Genomic DNA, 23,649 nt, shown 5'->3' with positions numbered 1-23,649 from the left:
AAGCGCGCAGAGGAGGGGGGAATCACAGCAGCGGGAAAAAAGTATGCAGAGGATGGGGGGGAAAGCACAACAGCGGGCAAAAAGCGCGCAAGACGGGGAAAGCGCGCAGCGGGGGGGGGAGCACAACAGCGGGAAAAAAAGTATACAGAGGAAGGGGGGAAAGCGCGCAGTGCCCGCGCAGCAGGTGGGGGAGGGGAGAAACACAACAGGAGGCAAAAAGCGCGCAGAGGGGGAAAGCGCGCAGTGTCCGCGCAGCCGGTGGGGGGAGTGGGAAAGCGCGCAGCGGGTGAAGGGAGGGGGGGAAAAGGGGGGAAGCATAACAGTGGGTAAAAAGTGCGCGGAGAAAGGGGTGGGAAAGCACAACAGAGGAAAAAGCACGTTGGGACTTGGGGGGGGGGAAGAGGTGCCGCGCAGCCGGTGTGGGGGGAGTGAGAAAAGGCGCAGCAAACGCGCAGCGCCCGCGCGGGACCGGGGGGGGGGGGGATGGAAAAGAGTGGGCAAAAAGTACGCGGCTGGGAAACGCGCAGCAGTGGGGAAAATCGCGCAGTGGAGGGAGGGAAAAACAGTGGAAACACGCAGCAGTGGGGAAAAAGCACGCAGCAGCTGTGGGGTAAAAAGTGCAAAGCAGCGGGGTACAAACCACACAGCAGGACAGCAAAAGCAGCACCGGGGGTAGAACTGCAGCTCTGGGGCAGGAGCTGCACAGCAGTGGGGTAAAATCATGCAGGAGGACATAACAAGAGCAACACAAGGGGTAAAACTGCAGTCCTGGGGTAGGAGCTGCACAGCAGTGGGGTGAAAACACGCAGCAGGACAGAACAGGAGCAGCACAAGGGGTGAAACTGTGCAGCTCTGGGGCAGGAGCTGCACGGCACTGGGATAAAATCTCACAGCAGGACAGAATAAGAGCAACATCGGGGTAAAACTGCAGCTCTGGGGCAGGAGCTGCACAGCAGAGGGGTGAAATCACGCAGCAGCAGGGCAGAAGCCATGCAGCAGCAGCAGCAAGAATTGTGCAGGAGCAGCAGGACAGGACCCACACAGCAGCGGGGCAGAAGCAGCACAGGGCTGGGGTAAACCCGTGCAGCAGCAGGGCAGGAGCTGTGCAGTAGCAGCAGGGTAAAAAAAACCCACACAGCACAGCCCCAGGGCGAAACGCAGCGCAGCAGTGGGGCAGGAGCCATGCAACAGGGTAAAAACAACGCAGCAGCACAACGAGCTTTGTAGCAGCAGCAGCAGAGCAGGTTCCTGCAGATGGGCAGCACCAAACCGACCCCAAGAGCTTTCCAGCGTACCAGGGATGCCGCAGCACCAAGAAACCTGTCCGTCAGTGATCCTAATTACTTCCACAGCAAGACACAATTAGTACATAGCTGTGACACTTGAAGCTGAATGCCCCAAATTTTGGGTTGTCTCAAATGGGGACTTGGATTTAAATCCGTGCGGGCTGAGCTCAGAGCAATGAAATCTCTATTTGCAGTGTAATTCCTCCTCTCAGCATTCCTCAGCTACACACACCTACCTGACGTGGAGCATTAAATACAGAGTAAAAACCAGTCACCCAATAAAGCTGGAATTTGGAACACCATGCAAAGCAAAGCATGTTGTAAAGCACGGTAGAGGATGCGCAGCAAGTTAAAGGGAATACAGAGGAAAAGAGATAATTACTGCATGTTTAACACGTCCCTAAGCACAATAATGAAAGATTTGTTTGCCATTCCAAATTTATTACTTCTAATTTTTTTTTATCCCCTAAAAAAATACACAGGAAAGACCAAATTCGCAATCGCTACAATCACTCGATTCCCAGCACTGTCACCAAACCCATCAGTGCTAGTTGCTCTCATTACCTCACATGGTCCCTAAATCATTATCAAACTCAAATTATAAGTGCCCACGTCTGCAGACTAAAAATCTGTACCTACTCTTTAAATAAGTATTTTTAAAGCTTTTTTTCATCATTCTCTCTCCTTTCCCTGAAGCGTTCTACCCAGAACCAAAGAAAACCAACTTAAATACCTCCTTTTACCTTAATTACAAGCCCCCTTTTTTTCCAGGGCTTTAATGAACTTGAGGCTTGTGAAGATAAGAGTCTATTTTTCGAGTCATTATGTTAGAGCACAGGGTATCCTTACGCTATTATTTCAAGTCTGCAGCCCCAGGGAATGTTTGTATCAAGAACAATAGTTCTTGAAATAGTTCAAGAAAATAATATTTGTTTCTTCTAAAGCACTTTTTTCTTCCAGAAGGTCTCGCAGCACTTGATAAAGGTGATAGTTATCCTTATACCCTCAGACACTGGAAGAGCAAGAGGTACAAGATCCCAACATTATGTGTTTGAGGCCTGGCAGGACAAATATTGGCAAACCTGTCTGCGTGGTCCTGTTTCGCAGCTGTGCAGCAGCAAAGAATGAAGAAGAGTTTTCTGATGCAAAACAGCTCATCATCTAAACAATGTGCAAAGTCTGAGAAAAGAGCTGGCAATGATTTCAGGCAATGCAAACAGGATGCTAATAAGCAAGTAATTTGTTAAATGCAAGACTGGAACTAACGTCCCACTTGATGAATTTAGTTTTGGGGTGACTCCTCTAGAAGTTGACTTAAGCCCTCTAACCTCATACTTCTAAAAGGAGATGCAGTGGCCGCCTCAAAACCAGGCAATTAAGACTGCTCCCTCGCTAGCAAGACGAGCGAGGAAGGGACTACGCTGACCAATTATCGCTTCTCCGGCTGCTCTGACATCGGAGAACACAAAACTGTCCATTATGCCCTCTCAGAACAAATCAACCAACCTCCCCAAACAATCACCTATGGATGATCTGTGCGAAGGTGTCAGGTTGGGAAGGCTCAGTTAAAAAAAGGTATGTATTTTGGAAAGGCTCATGAGGTTCATAACTCACACAGGAATGCTTTATGTTTTAACTGCAACATTTAGCATTCCTTAATCTAAATGTTTTCTGTTCAAAAGGTTATCTCAAAATTTGGTATTTTCAAGAGTAATATCCTAACAAGTTCTGTCTAAGTTCCAGCCCAGATTGCCTGAAATCCAATTAATTGTACACGTACAAGCACTGCAATGTGTCTTGGAATCATAGAATGGTTTGGGTTGGAAGGGACCTTAAAGCCCATCCAGTTCCAACCCTCTGCCATGGGCAGGGACACCTCCCACTGGCTCAGGCTGCCCAAGGCCCATCCAACCTGGCCTTGAACACCTCCAGGGATGGGGCAGCCACAGCTCTGGGCAACCTGGGACAGGGCCTCACCACCCTCATGGTGAAGAAATTCCTCTTTATGTCCAGTCTAAATCTGCCCCTCTCCAGTTTATACCCATTGCCCCTCGTCCTATCCCCACAAGCCTTTGTGAACAGCCCCTCTCCAGCTTTCTTGTAGCCCCTTCAGGTACTGGAAGGTCGCTCTAAGGTCTTCTACAGATGAAGAAAGGCATTTACCTGTCTGACCTTATTGGAGAATATATTGTTCACCACAGACCTGCGTTTTAGTGTGGTGCTGTGCTTTTACACCTGGATGTGGCCTTGTGTGGACTATCCATGGCATTAGTATTCGTGTGCATTTTTCACAACCTATATTTTATATATATACACACACACCCCTCTATTATATATTTTTCAAACCTTCTGTTATATTGCGTTCCTACATAACAGGGAGGTTGATGAGTTGTTATAAACCTGTTTGACAGAACATTCTTCCATAAACAAATTAATTTCACCTTAATTGAGGACAGTTTCACAGCCAAACTCATTTAGAAGACCTTCTGAAACCGAGTTTTCACTGCAATTTTACTGCTTCACTAATTAAAAGTCCTGTACTGTGTGCAGAACAGCATTATTCAACAGGCTGACTTCATTAGGAGGAACCTCTGGAAGCCCACAGGACGCTTAAGCTGTTTCATTGAAATATCACAACTCTCATACACATATGCGTATGGAAAGCAGCCCACAAATATCTACAGTCCTTCACTAATGATGAAGAGAAGATGGGAGAGAAAAATATTTGCTTGTGCTCACTTGAAAGCACTGTCCCAGAACTGTTCATTTACAGCAGAGAACAGGGAAGTTAAAGCTCTGTGCATTTTTTAGGTTCTTTTACATCGAGCATCATTTGCTTATCTTAGCAAGGAAGCTTGGAGATCAGCCTGTTTAACTTACAAAACCCATAAAAACTGAAGAAAACCTTGGGAAAAATAATAAATAGCTATAAATAGCTACGACGACATTTAAACGCTTCAAGGAAAAGCAGAACAAAATTATATACAAGCTGCTCCAATTCTCTTCTTCAGGTAAATAAGAACTATGGTGTTTCTTATTCACCAAATGGAATTCCCCTAAATTTATGAATTATGACAAAGGAACCACGTGTACAAAGCCGAGCTGGTAAATTTACAACAGTTTGAAGTGGCAGTGTACACACCAGAACACATTTTATGCAGAAGGAGAAAGACATTTGAGATGTTATTTATTAAATGGTTACTGTTCTGTCAGTTGTCAGTAAGGTGTGATGTGAATCTAACACCGATACAGACCCTGAAAGAACAACATCATCTCTGATACAGAAGGCGAGACAAAACCCAAACCTTTATAATGAAAGCAGACATCCAAGAAACTGTATTTTATAAAGAAAGCAGAAAACAGCACAATTTCTTTCCGAGGCATGGATTTTCCCGGCAGTTTCTAAGGTATGGGATAGTAAAAACTGATACAACAGATAATATTGAGGTGCTTTTATGAAGCAACTTGCCCTCAAAGTCTCCTCTACATTACTCGTCTCCTACCTACACTGTCAGTCACTTGCAGCTTAAACTCCAACTTCTTCAGGCAAGCTTCATTTAAAAAAAAAAAGGTTACTATAAATTTGTGATAAGGAAAAATACGTTTACAAAACACTCGACAAAACAAGCTTTCTTAATGGTTTTTATATTCTTGGAATGGACAAGAAATTAAACAGAATACTGGATTTAAAATATCATTAAACAACAAGAGAGTCCAGTTGTGCAACTTAAAAACACAATGTGACTTTCTGAATCTTGACCTGATTTATCAGTGTGCTCACTGAATGCCGAATATTTAATGGTATTGAAAACTGCCCCGATTCCATGTCAAGCTTTCACTTAAAATATCATGACAGATTAGCAAGATCAGAATTTTCCTTACCTATAACTTCTCTAAAAGGTGGGGGAAAAGAATAAAATATATTGAAATAGATACTTCAAACAAATACTTGGAATACCAGTGTGTGCTTCTAACAAACATTTATTATTACACATTTGTGAGCTTTTTTCCTCGCTATGGAGCAAAGTTAAGCTTTGCGTGATAACCTAGTTTTGCACAGTGAAGCAACTCACACATTTCTGCCACCACATCTTACACTCCCTGCCAAGTTACCTGTGTCACTGTTGCAGGGATTGTCCAGGAACAGCAGGAGTGCACCATGGAACCACGGCCACAGTGATCCCTGGACTAACTCGGTCCTGGAAAGAGTCTGATTACCTCTGAGCAGCATGAAGCTGGCGTTATTAACACAAGCCATCCCAGCCTGGCTGCTGCAGAAATAGTTTCATAGAATCATAAAATGGTTTGGGTTGGAAGGGACCTCAAAGTCCATCCAGTTCCAACCCCCTGCCATGGGCAGGGACACCTCCCACTGGCTCAGGCTGCCCAAGGCCCATCCAACCTGGCCTGGAACACCTCCAGGGATGGGGCAACCACAGCTTCCCTGGGCAACCTGGGCCAGGGCCTCACCACTCCCATGGTGAAGAAATTCCTCCTCATGTCTAATCCAAACCTGCCCCTCTCCAGTTTATGCCCATTGCCCCCAGTCCTATCCCCACAAGCCTTTATGAACAGCCCCTCTCCAGCTTTCTTGTAGCCCCTTCAGGTACTGAAAGGTCTGGAAGGTCTCCTCAGAGCCTTCTCTTCTCCAGTCTGAACAACTCCAACTCTCTCACCCTGTCCTCGAATGGGAGGTGCTCCAGCCCTCGGATCATCTATGTAGCCTCCTCTGGACCCGTACCAACAGCTCCATCTCCTTCTTACGTGGATGATTCCAGAACTGGACACAATGCTCCAGATATATTTTGAGCATGTCTGCACTGCGCTCCTGGAACTAAATCTAAAGGGCAGAAACAACCCAGTGGTTCTATACCGGCTCAGGTCCCAGTACCCCACTCTATGCAACGCCCAAACCCAAAACTACTCGGAGCTGCTCCTTCCACGCTGGCTCTAGGAGGTGCAGAGGCAGCCTGGAGGTGATACCACACCTGACATAACACTCCCTCCAACTCACACACAGTGCAGACACCAATGTGAATTCCCAGAAACCTGCCTGGGACTGGTATTGCCAACTCTGAACTGAAGCTAATAAATAATCCCACACCACGCAGGGAAAAGCACAGCGCACACAGAGCTAAGTGGTTGCTGCAGAGGCAAACACAGCCTGCCGAAGGTGGCTCTTTGAAAAACCCATTCGCATCCCAAACTCCAAATTTCACACTGTAACAAATCCCAAGCAGATTTTGAAACCAATAAAACTGAAGGCTGCTCTAACAGTCTTCAGAAGGAGCTGCTTGGCAGCACAATCTTGTTGGCAAGACCTACTAGGATAAAATAAACCAGGTCGCAAGAGAAGGCAGTCAAAAGAATGACAGGATATTTCAGATGCTCAGGCAAGGTATTTGTTATTCTGTCAGCAGTGCTCAGTCTCTTTTAGCCCTACAATTCTTTTCCAAAGCGCAATATTATGCATCAGAAACCAAATTTGAAATACGTGAATGCCTGTTTTTATCAGGATCAAAACCTTGGCAGAAAAGAACCAATGAGAGAGAAATTTAAAACAGAGTGACTCCAGAAGCACACTTACATTCATGAACTCGTCTGACTACAGCAAAGGCAGAAGCAAGACAAGAGAAAGGGTCTAGAGAAAACTAAGTTGGCTACAGATTCACCTTGTGAGCCTGCCCTCAGTGATAAACACTGACGAGAAGTCTGGCTGGCAATAGCCAACCTCTCCCTACCTCAACGCTATCTCAAAGCTATCAGAAAGCTCAGAAAATGTTTAGAACTTGACTTTTTTTTTTTTTCCAATCTAGCTTGAGTGACCTAAACTAGAACAGTTTTACATATTGCTATACTGCCCTATAAAGTTCAAAACTGCAGGGTATCGACTCATTCATTTATTGGGGATCGGTTACTTATAGATGTCGTTAGCCTCAGGAAACGTAAGAAACAACAATAGTGTAACAGCAAGGATGCACGTACCTAAACCCCACAACAGCATTTTAAACAGAACCAAAGTTGAGCTACGTATGCTCACTGCTTCTTGACCAGAGGTTCAAATAATACTTCACAACCACCATATTCTAACACTAACAGATTCTATCACTACTTATAGTTCAACCATGTTTTTCTTCTTGGTTTGGGAGCTACGATGCCCCAGAAATTGTACCCTTCTTCCTGCCCCCCACTCCTTGAATAAGATTAGAAGGGTATAAAACCAGGAAAATTTGTTTCACGAAGCGTCCTATAAAAGTATCTTGACAACCAATCTTTGTTAGACGATAAAGACGATAAAAGTAACAGATTTCTGCAAAAAACCCTCAGCAGAAAGTGTCTCTGTATCTACAGAAATAGAAAAACATTGATTTTATGTAATCTGCTATAGTTTTTCATTCTAGTTTGTATCAAATTTGGTGCTAAAGCAGATCATTAACCAACAAGATGCATAGTGTTCATCCATATTCTACATTTTAACAGCAGATATTAATGTCACCTGTCTTGGCACTGAAGAATTTAGACCAATGAAATGTAGCATCTGCAATATTTTAATTACATTTCATAAAATGTTTCAAAATCTGTTTAATACAAATTATAAAAAAATAGGTTTTGAGTAAAGGAGGGGAAAAAGGTATTGATAATAAACGATAACAGGGCAGTAACTGATTCTTCAGACACAGATACCTTTAAACTTTTGTAGTATATGGTCCTGTTGATCTCCAGAGGAAACAGATTCTGCTCCTTTCCTGAACGAGCCCAATTTATATAGCGTAGCCAATTCCCTTTCTTTGGATCAGTTGCATCGACGCACATCCACCCCAAGTTTGGGTAATACACCTAGGAGACAAAAATGGCATTAAGCAAACGGACAATTGTTAACACCAAAGTGTGCGCGCACCAAACCATGACCCATTTTAGAGCTACAGAAAGTAGTAGTCATCCTCTAAGGCAAAGGGCATGAGCAGAGGCTGTACAGCGGGGAGCGTTGCTGGCCTGCTGCAAGCTTTTCACTGGAATTGGTACAAGTGGAAAAAAACGTAAATTTTGACCTGCAAGCCCCCTCTCGGAAGGTTTTGGGCTCAAAAGCCAAAACACGAAATATGTTATGCTCTCTTTTCAGCCTGGCAAGCCTGAAATGATTCTCTAGATTTTGCATTTAGTAAAATGATCAATTTTAAGAGAGTAAAAATAAAGCTTTGTTGCTTTTATATCTGATTAACTGGAGAAAGTAACTACGTAGAAGTTAAAAGCGTTTGCTTTCTTTGGAAAGGAAAGGGACAGCACAATTTATATTTAATCTTTTTTTCAGGGTACTAAAGACAACCTTAACCTTTCAGAAAGCTTATGATCTCCTTATAAAACTGACCACGTCAATGAACTTCTGTGCGTTCCAAGACGCTGTGTAAATGCTTTGCTTTCCATTCTCGGAGAATAAAACCTAACACCTACTCCCGTTTTCCATTTCAAGACAGCTTGCAATAAGGCAAGGTTACCGACACCTTCAGTATTTTCTGATGACAGGCAACTGCTTCTCTTTCAAGACATGTTCTCTATCTCCCACTTTTCTTATTATAATCCAAGTAGGATGCCGGTAAGAAGAGCTCGCAGTGGGCGCTACACATTTTTTCCAAACTGAAGAACATGCCGCTGGTCAGTGACTGGCCTGTCCCTCTCCCGTTACGGTGTCTCAGAACACACAAGCAGGTACACCACGCCTCAGAGGATTATGCAAGCTCAGAGTCTTAGGAAAACAAAAAAGGAAAAGCGTGCAATTTGATTATATCTTATTTGCTTTATTCCTTTTGGTTTAAGTGTCTAAATATCAGCCTCTGCCTGGAAGAGCTCTTTTCAAAACTCAGCCTCATCACCTCCTGCAACATTCACTTAACACAACTGCAGATAAGGAATAGACTAAAACTGTCATTTCACTCTAACTTCCCATTCTGTTACACAATGTTGTAGCTTTTTATTGTTTCTGTTACTTATTTTACAAGTAACTCTAAGCCTTTTCCAGCTGTTCCGCATTTTCAGTTTCAAGTACACTTCCACAACAGCTTGAAACAAAAACCATTCACAATTAAATTAGATTTCTTTTGTGTTGGTATTTCTTTCGTGTTGATCTATAAGGGGTGATTCTGCCCCTCTATTCCTCTCTTGTGAGACCTCATCTGGAGTATTGTGGCCAAGTCTGGAATCCTCAACATAAGAAGGAGATGGAGCTGTTGGAACGGGTCCAGAGGAGGCTACAAGGATGGTTGGAGGGCTGGAGCACCTCCCATACGAGGACAGGCTGAGAGAGTTGGGGTTGTTCAGCCTGGAGAAGGGAGGGCTCAGAGGAGATCTTATAGCGACCTTCCAGTACCTGAAGGGGCTACAGGAAAGCTGGAGAGGGACTACTCATAAAGGCTTGTGGGGATAAGACCAGGGGGGATGGGTCTAAACCAGAGAGGGGCAGATTTAGGCTTGATATAAGGAGGAATTTCTTCACCACGAGAGTGGTGAGACACTGGCCCAGGTTGCCCAGGGAAGCTGTGGCTGTCCCATCCCTGGAGGTGTTCCAGGCCAGGTTGGATGGGCCTTGGGCAGCCTGAGCCAGTGGGAGGTGTCCCTGCCCATGGCAGGGGGTTGGAACTGGGTGGGCTTTAAGGTCCCTTCCAACCCAAACCATTCTATGATATGCTGTTCATTCAATAAAATAGAATTTTAGCAACAAAGGTAAAGTTTCAATAAATACATCAACATCATCTCAGTTTCTTTCTAAGCAGACAGAAAAACATTTCCCACAAACTATTCCAGCATGGATTTCATCAGCTGACTTTTGAAAGAATGCTCATCTGCACACCAAGCCCTTACAAGATGAAAATGTAAACAGCTTCACAGACCAGGGCTATAAAAGCAATGCTTTTGGTCAAAATGGGAGAAAAAAGCCAAACAATGCTATGAGACAGCAGATACGGAATATATGGCAAAACATAATGCTTTATTACCTTTTTATACCCTACTTTATTTCTTTTTTATATTCTACTTTATTGTTTTTATATTACTTCACTCCGTCTTTTTTGCACAAAACAAAATACTTAGTTACTTTTCAGTTAAAGCTTCTAATTTACACAGTTTTGCTTAAAGGCCTCATGCACTGTGAGAAAGGAAATAGCTCCAACTCCTGTATGTAACATTGCGACTTTAAATGAGTCCTGTAAATCATGAGCATTCAGCACAGTTGTGGCAGTCATTCTGAATCGGCAGACGGCATCTCCCTCAGTTTTCAGTCACTTGCCATCGTTTTCATCCCCGTGGCTTTTGTTCAAGTCTCTCTCTCTCTTCAGACACGGCAAGCACACACTGACACACAAAAATCATCCTATTCAGAGTGATACCCTAGCATGACAGTTAATAATTGTTAAAATTCACCGGGTCTGCCAGCCTGTAGAAGCTTTACTTTTCCTTTGGATTAACTTCACTGCAGAAACAAGCAGGAGTCTTCTGGAAGAGGTTGTTCTCTTCGTTAAAGGTCCACATATCAAACTACTCCCACACACCGCCATCCTTTTATAAACCATATTTTCTAACAGTTAAGAATCTGGAGTGGTTTCAGATATCAGCATATGGGGCCAACTGCTGCTGTCTCTTTTTAGCTGCTTTTTTTAAAATTCCGAAATCGGTATTAAAGCAACACACAACTACTTTGAAATCTAGCAAGGGCTCCCATTATCGCCTGCATTGCTAACTACAAAGCTCTACAACGGTTTGTTCCATCATGGAAATATAGAAATAGATGTTTGTACCACAAATTTAAAAAATATCAAGATGTATCCACTGAGAACATTCCAAATCCAGCACTGAGAAAAACAACTGCAAGGTCAATAATTTACTCGACTGATTCAATCTCACTTAAGTGTTCTTGTGCCAGATCAAAATTGAAGATACCTTATGCAGCAGAGTTCACGATAATACTAGCTCAATGCGACAGGCATTATGATTCAACACTTTATTACTTTACAGAATGTGAATCTGCATTTAAGGGAAATTGTTCTAGATCAAATTCTCTGATAAGGGTCAACATTAAGTTTTCTACGTGTATCCAATGTTTGATACAGTTCAATTTTTGCAGGCCAGGGGACAGAGGGATGACCAGAACCAGTATCTTTAGCCTAAAAACGTGTAAATCTGCAAGTTCTCTTCCTGAACATGCTATGCCACAGGTCCTCCGTCACCCCTCTCCTTGACCATCTACTTTGCTAAAGCCGTTTGCTGTATGTGTCTTCAGAAAGTCTGGAAGTCTTTGGAATTATTAACAAACTGCCTTAGAGACACTGTAGAGAGGATTCAGCTCCAGATTAAGACACCTACACTTCGACATTTACATAATATCCAAGGTCTTATGACTGTTAGCGGAGATTAAAGAGCTATTCAGTTATCCAGACAGTGTTTGCTTTAAGGCAAGCAGCACAAGAAATTCTGCAATGGTTGAAAACTTTTATAAAAGCTCCAGAAGCAAAACCAATTCCCATAACAAAGCCGGTTTTCAAAGAGCAAGATGAGGAGGAGTGCAGTGGTTTCCTTAAGAGATTCCATCTCATCCTCATTTCCCTAATTTCATGAGCAGCTGAGAGCACTCACTTGTGGAAGGGATTTCACTCAGAGTTCAAACCAACAAAGCAAAGCATTATCAGCCAAGACTCCTAAGGAAAGGTGTGATCCACAGTCTATGAGAAAATACATCCATTTTAAACGATGCCAATACTTTAAAGCTTTGTAATTCAGAATGGCTGCTCAATCCAAGTGTCTATAAATAAGCCTGTGCAATGGTAGACAGATTGATGGCAATTATTTCATTTCATTTCATATCATATGCATTTCTAAAATCTCTGGAAAAATTTAAGGCTAAATACAAAATATTGACCTAGTGACAGACACTTTTTTCCATTTACAAGCTGTTTCTTACCTCCCACATGTACACATTGCTCTTAACTTGAGATCTTTTTTTCTTGTCACCAACAAATGGCCCAAACTTCTTGCCCTTTAAAATGGATTTTGTTGCCCAGACACCTGAAGAGAGACACATCGGTAGTTAAAACCAATCTAACTTATCTCAAGCAGATCTTCTACTCAATTCATATTTCTTAAGATCACAAAATGTGTCTGGCTCCCATTAGGAAGCATTCTACAATATCAGGACCACATTTTCATTCTTTGGACATGGACTACTGTAACTGAAGACAAAAAATAACCTCGAATTTTCTTGCATTTCAGAAAGTAAGAGCATTATAGGTTTTATATTGTAAAGTCCTTGATTTCAGCTGTTTTGCTGAGTAAACATGTTATTAAAACAAATCCTATTTGCTCTCTCTGAAACAATGCCAGGCAAATGAAGCCCTCACAGAAGTAGTAAAACTCATAAACAATATATTCTGAAGGTAAAAACATTTAGGATCGGTTAAAATATGTGCATCTGCCCATAAATTCACGGACAAGACTTAACTAAACTGAAACCCGACAGCTGCTTTTTACATTTTATAGCACGAAAACTAAGAACAGATTGACAAATAATCGTTAATTAAGCATAACATTCTCATTCAGACCATGCCAGATCAGGTTCATACTGGAAAAGATTAACCTTGCTCCAAGGAGCTTATAACCTGTTACTAACAGTAACACATCTATTGTCAGGCTTATTCCTCAAACTACCAGCTTTCAACATCGAGCTTCCAGTCTGCAATTCTGACTGCCATCAAGGTTCTCCCGTATTAGACTTTCTTAAAAAGGAAACCGAGCATTTTGCATGTATTAAAGAAACAACACTTTGCTCCACGTAGCAGCTTTCAAGTCCGCACTGAATCTGTCCTTATAAATTAAACTTTTTACACTGGTTGGAAGCGAGATGCAGCATTCTAAAGAGACAACAGTAAGATAGTTAAAACCCACAAAAATGGTAAAGTGCTGTAAGTGAAAACAAACCAGTGAAGCAGCACATCGGTATTTTCATAACCTAATCTATTTGCATCATGGTCCACCTTTCACTCCAATTCTGATGTCCCAGGAATATCATCTAGGGATGTCGGAGAGAAACTCAGAATCCAGCAACGGAGGGCACCAAACTTTCACAGCAACTGTAATTGATGTGAGTTAGAGTAAAAACGGTCATTCTCTGTGCACAGTTGTAGCACTCACCGAGCCGTGTCTTGTCAACAGCAGATGGGAAGAGCCTCACGTCCTCGGGAAGCCCCCTAAGCACATGCTCAGGTACATCCTCTAAGGTCTCCACAGCGACATCAGATTCACTTGTGTTCTACGAGCCAAAAAGCCAGAAGGGCCACAGCCATTAATAGACAAAACAACAGCACAACAGATGATCAACCCACATGAGCTACAAAACCACTCCTGACTTGAAATTAAAGTAAAATTTCCAAACTGCCACTTCAACCACGGTCCCCTCCATCACCATGCAAGAAGTATGTTTTTATCCAAACATTCAAGATTGCACTATTATTAATACTTTCGTTACACTTATTTATGCTTTAATGCAGAGTTCTAAGAGCACATTAGAGATACACATAAAACACTGAGAACTAAAGTTGCTGTAAATATCCTTTTGCTTTAGTTAAGGGATGTGTTTTGATCACAAGCACTGTGCAGCGAGTAAATAACCGAAAGGGGTTTCATGTATCTCTTAGGCCATTTGCCACTTCATTCATTCTCTGGGCGTTAAAAACAAAGTCAAATTCTCCCTTGAGTTACTTGGAGAAGAGAGCTAAAGGTATTGTACCTTCTCTGTTGGAATATGAGCACAGCTGTATCACAGCTATAGATGAGTGAGCAGAAAGGTACCACGGTTCTACACCTCAGAAAACAACTACGTTAGTCAGAATACAGCTTTCATATGAGTTCAGTTTTAGTGTTAAGTCTTTGAAATTAGTTATTAATATAGTAATCTAAAACTCATCCATGGACCAGTTTTCAGTTGGGTTATTTTTACTGACCGGTTATGCCATGGGAAACTACATTTAACAAGGAATTAGGTCAGTAATAGCGCTGTTATATGCTACATTATGTTGAGAAAACACTCCTTTGTGCTGTTTCTGACTAAAGTTCTTGCCAATTTCAGATAAAAGCCATTTGATTTTTGATTTGACCTGTCTAGTCTATTATGCCAAGACCTTCTACAAAAAAAATAGCAATAAAACCCCTAAGTTACACTGCAGTTTTCCTGCGTACACTCTACTTACGTATTATTTCTGCTTATAAAAAGCAGCTAACTGGTATTTCAGTTACTCTAAAGTATAAGGACAACTCAAAAGTTTCAAACTCAAGGGCAATTCCAGCTCCAGAGCACTTACGCTCCAAGGGTCCAGACCCACTGATGCAGCTTTCCGTTCTAATCCTGTCAATCATTTCCTAAACACGCACATAAAAGTTCCAAATGGAACGACTGCCTATACTTCTCTGTATAAAGGAAGGAATGATGTAAAGCTCCAGGAACAGGAATAACTTGCCTGGAAACACACAACTTGATGGCTTTGGAAATACAGCGCAGAGCCAGAATATTAGCAACCCACCACACTTGAGGAGAATTTCACACATATTGGCAATTCTTCAGTTCCTTTCTTCTAATGACTACTTCTAGGCAGGCTCAATCTAACCAGCCCCCCAAAACAATCTAAAATAATTTCTAGTATTGCCTTCTCGGGAAATGTATGACTTGTGAGAAAGAATGAACAGCAGCTTAAGAAGAAAACCACATTCAAAGTTCTGAGAAGCAAATAAAATTCACAAAAACGATAAGTTGTTTTATCTATTGAATTGAGGATGCAGTAAACCAACTCCTTTAACATAGATAGTAGAACAGGGATACACTGTCTTTCCGCTGCTCTACCTACAAACATGCCATTTAACTCCAAAGAGTGACACTAAAGTATTTCCCTGTCAGGTTTACTGCTTTGTAATGAATAGAATAAGCTAAAAGCTGCTTTTATAGAGAATAACGGGGTTGAAATAATGTCATAATATTTATTATTTCAGTATCCTAAATATTAATTCCTAAATGAATCAAGAGCTCGTAACTCTTAACCAGCAAGTTATTACTGATACAAAAGGTAATTTTATATTAAACTTAGAAAAGCAATAGAAAGCTAATGAATGATTTATGGATGTCTAGTAAGTGATTAGTTCCATTTTCAGGAGTCTGCAAGATTCAACAGGCTGCTTATAATATTATTCATATTATTATTTAGATAACACAAATGCTACTCACGCTTGTCATTAAACAATTAGCTCCTTATTAGAATCAACAAAACACTATTAATAACAAAAACGCCAAGAATTTCAAAGTTAGAAGCATGCAGAGTTTCCCACAAAATCTGTCCACATTAGGAAAGAATCGTGTTTGGTGAGAACCAGGCATATGGTGATGCTAAAAAAAGTACCTGCTGTCTGACACGGACCTTTGATCATTCTCGTCAGAAAGAAACACTGGTGGTGATGTAGTAACTAATATGAAAATTGTTAAACTTATGCTCTGAGCAAGCTTTAGGAGGTGTTAAACCAAGAAATAACAGCAAATCGGGCAACACTACAGTTGTCCAAATAAACCTTGACTTTCTGGGGTCACTTTTATGTATCACCTCAAAGCAGAGACATAAAAGTTTACATAGAGTCACAGAATAGTTTGGGTTGGAAGGGACCTTAAAGATCGTCTAGTTCCAACTCCCTTGAGATTAGCAGGGACATCCCACTGGATCAGACTGCTCAAGGCCCATCCAACTTGGCCGTGAACACCTCCATGGATGGGGCAACCTGTTCCAGAACCTACATGTACTGAGGAATACTAGGAACATTCTCCATTGAGCACTTATGAAATAAGTTATGTTGAAAGTTTACTGGAAATATGTTTTTAAATGTATCTTTATATGCTATCAAATTTAAGGCCGTTATCTCCAAAGCAAAACAGATAAAGCTTCTCAACCTTTTCTACTTACCACCACTCTTTGTGAGGGTGCTGCGCAAGCAATTATTCTCTAAATTAATTAACGTGACTTGCTGAGTTCAGTTACAAGAACCCATCCTTCTGCCTGCTTTAACAGCAATGAGAAAAATGATAAAACTGGAGTCAGCAAGGTTATTCTCTTGCTGCCTCGGTAAGCCCTAACAGCTGCACAGACACATCCCGGAGAGCTATTTGTAGGGAGAAAGACCCCCAAATTGGAAACCATGGAAGGAGCAGCATGCCAGAAATTCCTTCTCATCCAAGGGAATGAAGAGATCAGGGAGGAACTAAAAAAAATAAATCCTTATTCTTAAGATATAATAGTTGAAATCTGTTCAAAGTAGAGCAAAGCTTTATTTTGCTCTTCCGACAACTCAAAAGGAAAATGTGATGAAAACTGTCTGATTTTCGGACACCTGTTAGCCTTGAACTGATCCACAGGAAGCCTTGCCTCATCAAACAAAAAATCAGCACACTCTTCTCAGCATATTAAACACAGACACCTAAATATCTTCCCAGTACATTACCTCACAATTCCATTAGCAGAGAACCAACCCTGTTTTTCACCGTGGTTTCAAAAAGGTAATATATAGGTGGGGATGAGGAGCACTATGGAGCGATCAAACCAGCTATGAGGACAATGCAATTCATGTTTCAGGCTAACAAAAGCGAGGTGATTTTTTTTTGGTTTCACTTAGGGGTTTGGTTTCTTTGGGGGTTTTGATTGGGGTTTTCTGGTGGGTGGTTTTATTTGGGTTTTTTTTTCCCCAACCACAGCTAGGTGAGCAGTGAAAAAAATATCAGCTCCACAAATAAATTCTAACCTACCAAAACTTGAAAAATCAAGCTCAGCTGATGCAGACAGAAGCAAACAGCACTGTGTCGTACCCTCGTATTCCTTAACAGCCACATGTCCTTTGGGCATCAGTCTCTCAGAACTGTTCTGTTATTTAAGACCTTTATTTGCATGGACTAATACACAATCAGAATTTTATTCTGCACCTGCCTACATAAATCCAAAATTAGCAACTACATTCACAGAACACAGCACTCAGACTCATTACTAGAAAATTGAATATAGCCTAGTACCTAACAATACATTTCACACCTCAAACGAATGGTAATAAGTAACCAAATACTATAAAGTAAAATAAACAACAATTTAGTTCAGTCAAATCAGTGCAATCTTTTTATTTGCAATCTAAATGTAGCTGCTTAAAACATTTCTCGATCGCAACTTGTCCCCAAGGAATGTCTGTCTACCAAATTAAGAAATACTATATTTCAATCGCTTTTCTGCCAACGCTTAAGAATGACATTTAAATTTATTTTTCTGTTCAAAAAAATTCAGCTCTTTACCAGGGCAATGTACTGGTGCATCTCCTACAGCCAACTTTTGCATTTAACCGAAGTCCTCAGAAGTACTTTTTACTCAGTCTGAGACTGCAATTTTGAACATAAAAGCACTTGAAACTTACTTCACTTTTAAGCTTCTTACTCTGAAGTTCATCAGAAATATTACATTGCTAGGGCTCAAATTAGCCAGGGTGAAGCGACTTAAGAACAATGCAAAGAAATCATCTGCGGGCTGAAGGGGTGCCTTAACCAAAATACTTTTCCTGTTTGCATTGAATTCAGAGTCCAATCACTTTGACAGCACCTTTCAACACATCGATTAAGCAATTTTTCACATCGCTTTCAATATAATTGTAGCTGTGGACCAGCCACAAATTAGACTAGAATGTTACAAGCAGTATTGGAGCAGAGTAGGAGCAGTACCTGCGATAAGATGTTCACAGACGATCAGAGATTATAGCAGAAAAAAAAAAGGAAAAAAAAAAAATCACCCTGAACAACATCATGAATGACAAACATTCAGTTAGTGTCATGTTTTGGTGGAAACAGGATTAAGATAAATGAAAGTATGCCACGGAAGAGAGAGGAACACAGGAGAGAAGTTAGAAGAGGTAGTTGTGAAAAGGAAATTAAGTGTCTAGGGAAGATTATTGGAGCAAACAGCCAGCTAGCACAGAAAAGGGAAATGAGAGGCAGAAAGGTCTCTCCTTGTCTGAGAACCTTATCTGGCTACACCTCTTTGCAACAATTTCTCTGTGTGTGCTTGAAAATTAAAGATGTATCAGAAATACTTGAAACAATAATTGAGAAATTCAGAGGGAATGGGAGGAGGCAGTTTCAGTACAACGCACCTTTTGTTAACTTCTACCTTCATCATTCCTTAAACAATTCTAGTTTTCCAGGTAGCGCGCAGCCTTCGTCCTGTCTTAATGCAGTCTGAGATGCAGTCAACGTTACTAATCAAAACCCCAAGTCTGCTTGGGTGTTTTTTAAATAAATTATTCAGTATATCCTGATGAAGTAGATTACAGAGTAAAACAAGATCTTCTTTTAAAACAGACAGCAATTGTCTACTCCAAGACAGCACTCTTCCAAGAAACTCAAAAATATTAATCCTAGCAGCTGCTTTTTTTTTTTTTTTTAATTCTCCTTCTTCTTACTACAAAGAGGAAACATCAAATTATTTAGGAAAAGGGCTTCCTATTTTATTTGTGAAAAGGTCTACACAAGATTTCTGTGGGATAAACAACAAAACTAGTAGTCTTTTCATGCAAACCAAATTAACAACAGCCCAATTAGCTTCAGGGTCACTGACGTCACACCAAAAGCAGAGATGAGCAGAAGGAAAGAAACAGAACAGAACACTTGAAAGATGTTTGGCATCAGGCAAAAACATTTCTTATACAGACCTGGCACTACAACTTGTCAACAGTGAATGAAATGACAAAGGCACTGCAAGAAAAAACACCACAGGGTTGATGCTAAATACACACTTAACATGAATGGTAATTGAACAATAAAAAAAGCCATATGAGCTCTGTACACTTTGGAAATGAAACATGAAAGCCAGAAACACCAAGAAGGACTCCAAGTTCTTGCAGCTATTCCCAGAGGCAGGGTCACCTCATTATTTAAGTGTAAGATGACACGCATTGACACACATCCCAGCGCTGCATTAGCAGTCCCAATAAGATAAATTTTCTTTTCCTATAGCACAAAAATCTTAATTCTAGAAATAGATTGGGGGGGATGGACAGGACACAACAACAGAGAGGACATGAGAGGACATGGACCCACAAATAGGAAGGGAACAGCCAACAATTAAACAGGTAATAATTAAAGATTAGGATCTACAGCTTTCAGAATTTTACCGTCATCCAAAGCTTATAGGAACAACTAATAAAGCAGGATTATTACTGAAGCAGACAAGCGATAGGCTGTGCACTTCACACCACTGAGAACATTCAAAAGAAAACAGGTGAAAACATTCAAGCCTCAACAGAAATAAATTCTGAAGCAATAGTTAACCTACCTACCCCAAACCAGACTACTAATAGCAGTAATGCAAATGTTATTTGTATTACATAATGTACAAAATACAAATGTTATTTGTATTACATAATGAATACACAAATTCACATTTATATTTGTGAATACACAAATATCTATTCACATTTGTGTATAGATACAAATAGGTATTTTTTTTATAATCCATATTTCAAGGCTCTGATAGAGATTATATTTTGCTTTTTACTTTTAAAACATGCACACATATATTGAAGATTTTTCACTTTCAATCAGAGGGGAAAAAAAGCAACAGGAAACATCCCACCAACCCGTTTCACACTGTAATTGCTTCTATTATATATGTACTTCAATAATTTCATCAAGAACATACTTCAGTAAAGCACTAATTGTATTCACTGCTGCTGATCAAATAAGGGCATAAAGGACAATGAAAGCCCTCATTAGATACAGGCATCAGTAAAAAAGAGCGTACAAAGCATTTTACATGACTCTGTAGCATGGTTGTTTCTGGCTAAGAAAGCTTCTGTTCACAGCCAGTGTTTTTAGCCCCCAAAAGAGCATTCCTTCAGCGTAATATCCTGTGTTCACATTCCCACATCCAAAGGGACTTTAAGATCATCCATAGAGAGAAGTTCTTAACAGAAAAGTTTAAGGCAACATGTACTTTTTCTATAAGTATCTTTAAGCAATACAGTTGTGCACGATGGACAAACAGATGTGTAATTCCTACTTGGACAGACAAATGCCAAAGAACATCCTGTACCCTTTGAGGCCAATTAAAACAAACCCCTCCTGCCACGGTATTCCTGCATCCATAGCACGGGGCACTGCATCACAAAAACACGCTTTCCCAATCTTTATCCTTGATCCTAGGGAAAATCAATTTCTGATTGTTCACCGCATATTTGAAATGGAAAAGTGGTTTAAAAAGGTTTAAAAAATAAGGTGAAGCCTTCCATTTTCAAGCCACTTTTATAAGCAGCTGAATTATTACCAAAAGCTTCAGGCTGAAATAGATTTTTCTGGAGAGGTGTTATACGAGGTGCCACCAGTAATAACATGCTGATAAAGGGAATTCACACACTAACCACTTAAATCCATGAAATAATATAAATCTAAATCTCATACGGATACATGTTGTGGAAAGGAGGCTTATGAAACAATGACATTAAAGATTTTAAAGAACATTTCTCTTATAGTGGATGATTTATTTTTCTTAATAATTAACTGTTCTAACATCTAAATATTTCGATAAAGTCTTACATTGATACTCACCTGATTCATTTTGAATTCCTGTTGTGTTCTGAAAGGATACACACAACAAAGAAACTCCTTTCATTACATCAGCCCTAAAAAAGAAAAACAGGCAATTGTAACACGTACCTACCTACAAATCGACACTGAATTGAATGCACACACAGACTGGTAGTGTCTCTTCCTAAAGCATTTGTCACAAAGGAGCATATTGCTTGATAAAAAAATCCTGCTCCAAGCTATAGTTTTGTTATTATTGCTCAAATGTATATGAATGATCTCAAAACATACCTATCGTTAATCTTTCTCCCATTTTTAAATGACGCAACCGAAATGTGCTCAAGTAGGATTATTTCGTTTGCTTTTAAACCAAGTTTGCTTGTTCAACCACTTTTAATAACTTCAGAAGTCAGATCTCTTTAGAATTTATCAAAGCATTGTGAAAGACCTTAAGGGATTTTCAAATTAACAGAACACATGCATTTCTGTCTCCGCTCTCCCATATCAGAAATCGGAAATTCTTCCTTACTATTGAGCCTTTGACGAAGGTATTTTATTACACTGACACATTTGCCATTCTTGTTTAAAAGAAGGCTGAGATTTCAAAAGATGTCCAACAAAAATTCCTAGTTTAAGTAGGCATCACATTTGGAAATCCATGACTTAAGACAAAGCTAATCAGAACGATGCTGTATCTAAGAGTCTGGTATCAGAGTCTGGATCGACTCACTTTTCTTTTAAAAAAAAAAAATACAAAAAAGCATTACAGCTGGAAACATGATCCTTCCTGGTGTCATACAGAATTTCCAATAAATGAACAATACCCTTTTTTGCAGGCTAATGAGTACTTGATCACTTAAAGCATTTTATTCAAGCTGTTTCCTCTCTGTCTTTAGGTTATTTATTATAGTAATGATTAACTAATTTTTAGTAAGTACTTTGTATAAACGTTAACATTTAAAATACACTCAAGCATAATATACTCCAAATAAATTTCATCTAATCCTTCACATCTTTGCTCTGTAAGAATTCTTAACGCTGCGTAACAGCAGTGAAAATACTGCCAAGCTCCATACAAATGTTGTGCTGCTTAAGAAATTCGTAAGAAAAGGAAAAACTTCCTTGAAAAGGCTATTTCTATTGTAAGCGATTCTTCAGGATTAACTCCTTTTGTCCTGGTATTTCCATGCTACATTTGAATTTAGACAAAGAGCTGAAACATCTGCATTTCAGTTCCAGTTTGCAACCGGTTTTGTGGGATTTACAGTTTGCCAGCTCATCCATTCCAGAATAAGGAGCTCCATCTGCACGACTTTCAAACAGCTGAAGAAAAGCATTCCTTTTGGAATGTCCTATTTCGAATTTCTAACTTATTTCAGTAGATCTGTCAAACACAAGTCAACTCCTAGGAATGATAGATCCCAAGCAATTGATATTCTATAGTTTTCTCTAACACTGATGGAGACCACAGCCAACATCAAGAAGCTACCAAACAAGTGGAGAACGCTCCGCAGGTTTCAACACGAGCCCCGGTCACTCTGGATGTGGTTAAATTTCACCACTCTTTGGCTCCAGCTTTCTTGTGCATCCTCCACATAGAATAGTTTGGGTTGGAAGGGACCTTAAAGATCATCCAGTTCCAACCCCCTGCCATGGGCAGGGACACCTCCCACTGGCTCAGGCTGCCCAAGGCCCATCCAACCTGGCCTGGAACACCTCCAGGGATGGGGCAGCCACAGCTTCCCTGGGCAACCTGGGCCAGGGCCTCACCACTCTCATGGTGAAGAAATTCTTCCTAACGTCCAGCCTAAATCTGCCCCTCTCCAGTTTATACCCATTGCCCCTCATCCTATCCCCACAAGCCTTTGTGAACAGTCCTTCCCCAGCTTTCTTGTAACCCTTTCAGGTACTTGAAGGTCACTATAATTAAGAATTTAAACATTCCCTTACAAAAAAAAATAAAATGAAATTGTTGGGAATAAAGTCTGCAAACAAAAGTAAGTCATTTTATACAAAAACGACATTGCAGATTGTCTTTGTCAAACTAAATCAGCCTCTGTATTTCTAATAAGCATTCCCAGGCTGTACTAAGCAGTCTATCCTCAGATTTTATAAGCCTTATTTATCATTTCTGCACATGAGTTTGTTGTTATTTAAAAAAACAAAAAAACAAAAAACCAAATAAAACAATAACCTAGAATGAAAAAGCCATCAAAGAGAACACTGCTTCCAATCCAGAGCAAGGAAAAACCAGGCATAAGACCATCAATCCTATTTTGGAAGCTGAAAATGGGACATGCATTACATCACTGCTCCAGTAAAAACACATTCATTACAGCACCAAGGAACAAAACCTGAAAGTCTTCAGCAGTTTGCTTTTCTAACGATGCAGGGTTCAGGCTAGGATACTGCTGAGCACTTTTGCTTTTAGTTTCCAGTTGCAGCACGTGATTTTTTAATATATATATATTTTTTTAACATCAGGACACGAACATTTTTTTCAGTTCAATACTGAAATTCTCTAATCCACCATGTATTAGGTGAAACAAAGCTTGCAAGAAAAGAAATTAGGGTCATCTTAACTCTGAAAGATTAAAACATGTATTTGATCGAAACAAGAAGCACTATCTGTGGGCACTTAATTGCAAAGACTTTTTCAGTATCTCAAAACTGCCAGAAGCAGCGAATTTCTGAACACTAAAATCTACTGCCTATTAACCCTTAACAAAAAAGGCTTTGCTT

General features: G+C 40.5%; 1 protein-coding gene across 6 annotated transcripts in view; it reads right to left on the bottom strand.

Annotated features, from left to right (window-relative positions):
- Window positions 1–23,649, bottom strand: part of PRDM2 (PR/SET domain 2) — a 73,605-nt gene that overhangs the window by 45,670 nt on the left and 4,286 nt on the right. For 5 of the 6 annotated variants that reach the window (XR_008453205.1, XR_008453206.1, XM_054085532.1 and 2 more), the window contains exons 2-5: window positions 20,929–21,002; window positions 13,458–13,575; window positions 12,232–12,335; window positions 7,971–8,123 (exon numbers count right to left, since the gene is read on the bottom strand). Coding sequence is in view for 4 of the 6 variants with exons in the window: in XM_054085532.1 (XP_053941507.1) it covers window positions 7,971–8,123; window positions 12,232–12,335; window positions 13,458–13,575; window positions 20,929–20,937 (384 nt within the window). In the remaining 2 variants the exon portion in view is untranslated. Of the gene's footprint in view, window positions 1–7,970; window positions 8,124–12,231; window positions 12,336–13,457; window positions 13,576–19,034; window positions 19,078–20,928; window positions 21,003–23,649 lie in introns of all 6 variants that reach the window. The other variant, XM_054085534.1, reaches the window with a different exon arrangement.

Source organism: Cuculus canorus, chromosome 21 (genome assembly GCF_017976375.1).
Source record: "Cuculus canorus isolate bCucCan1 chromosome 21, bCucCan1.pri, whole genome shotgun sequence".
NCBI lineage: Eukaryota > Metazoa > Chordata > Aves > Cuculiformes > Cuculidae > Cuculus > Cuculus canorus.
Note: the sequence above shows the minus strand (reverse complement) of the source record. Positions and strands in the feature narration are given on the sequence as shown.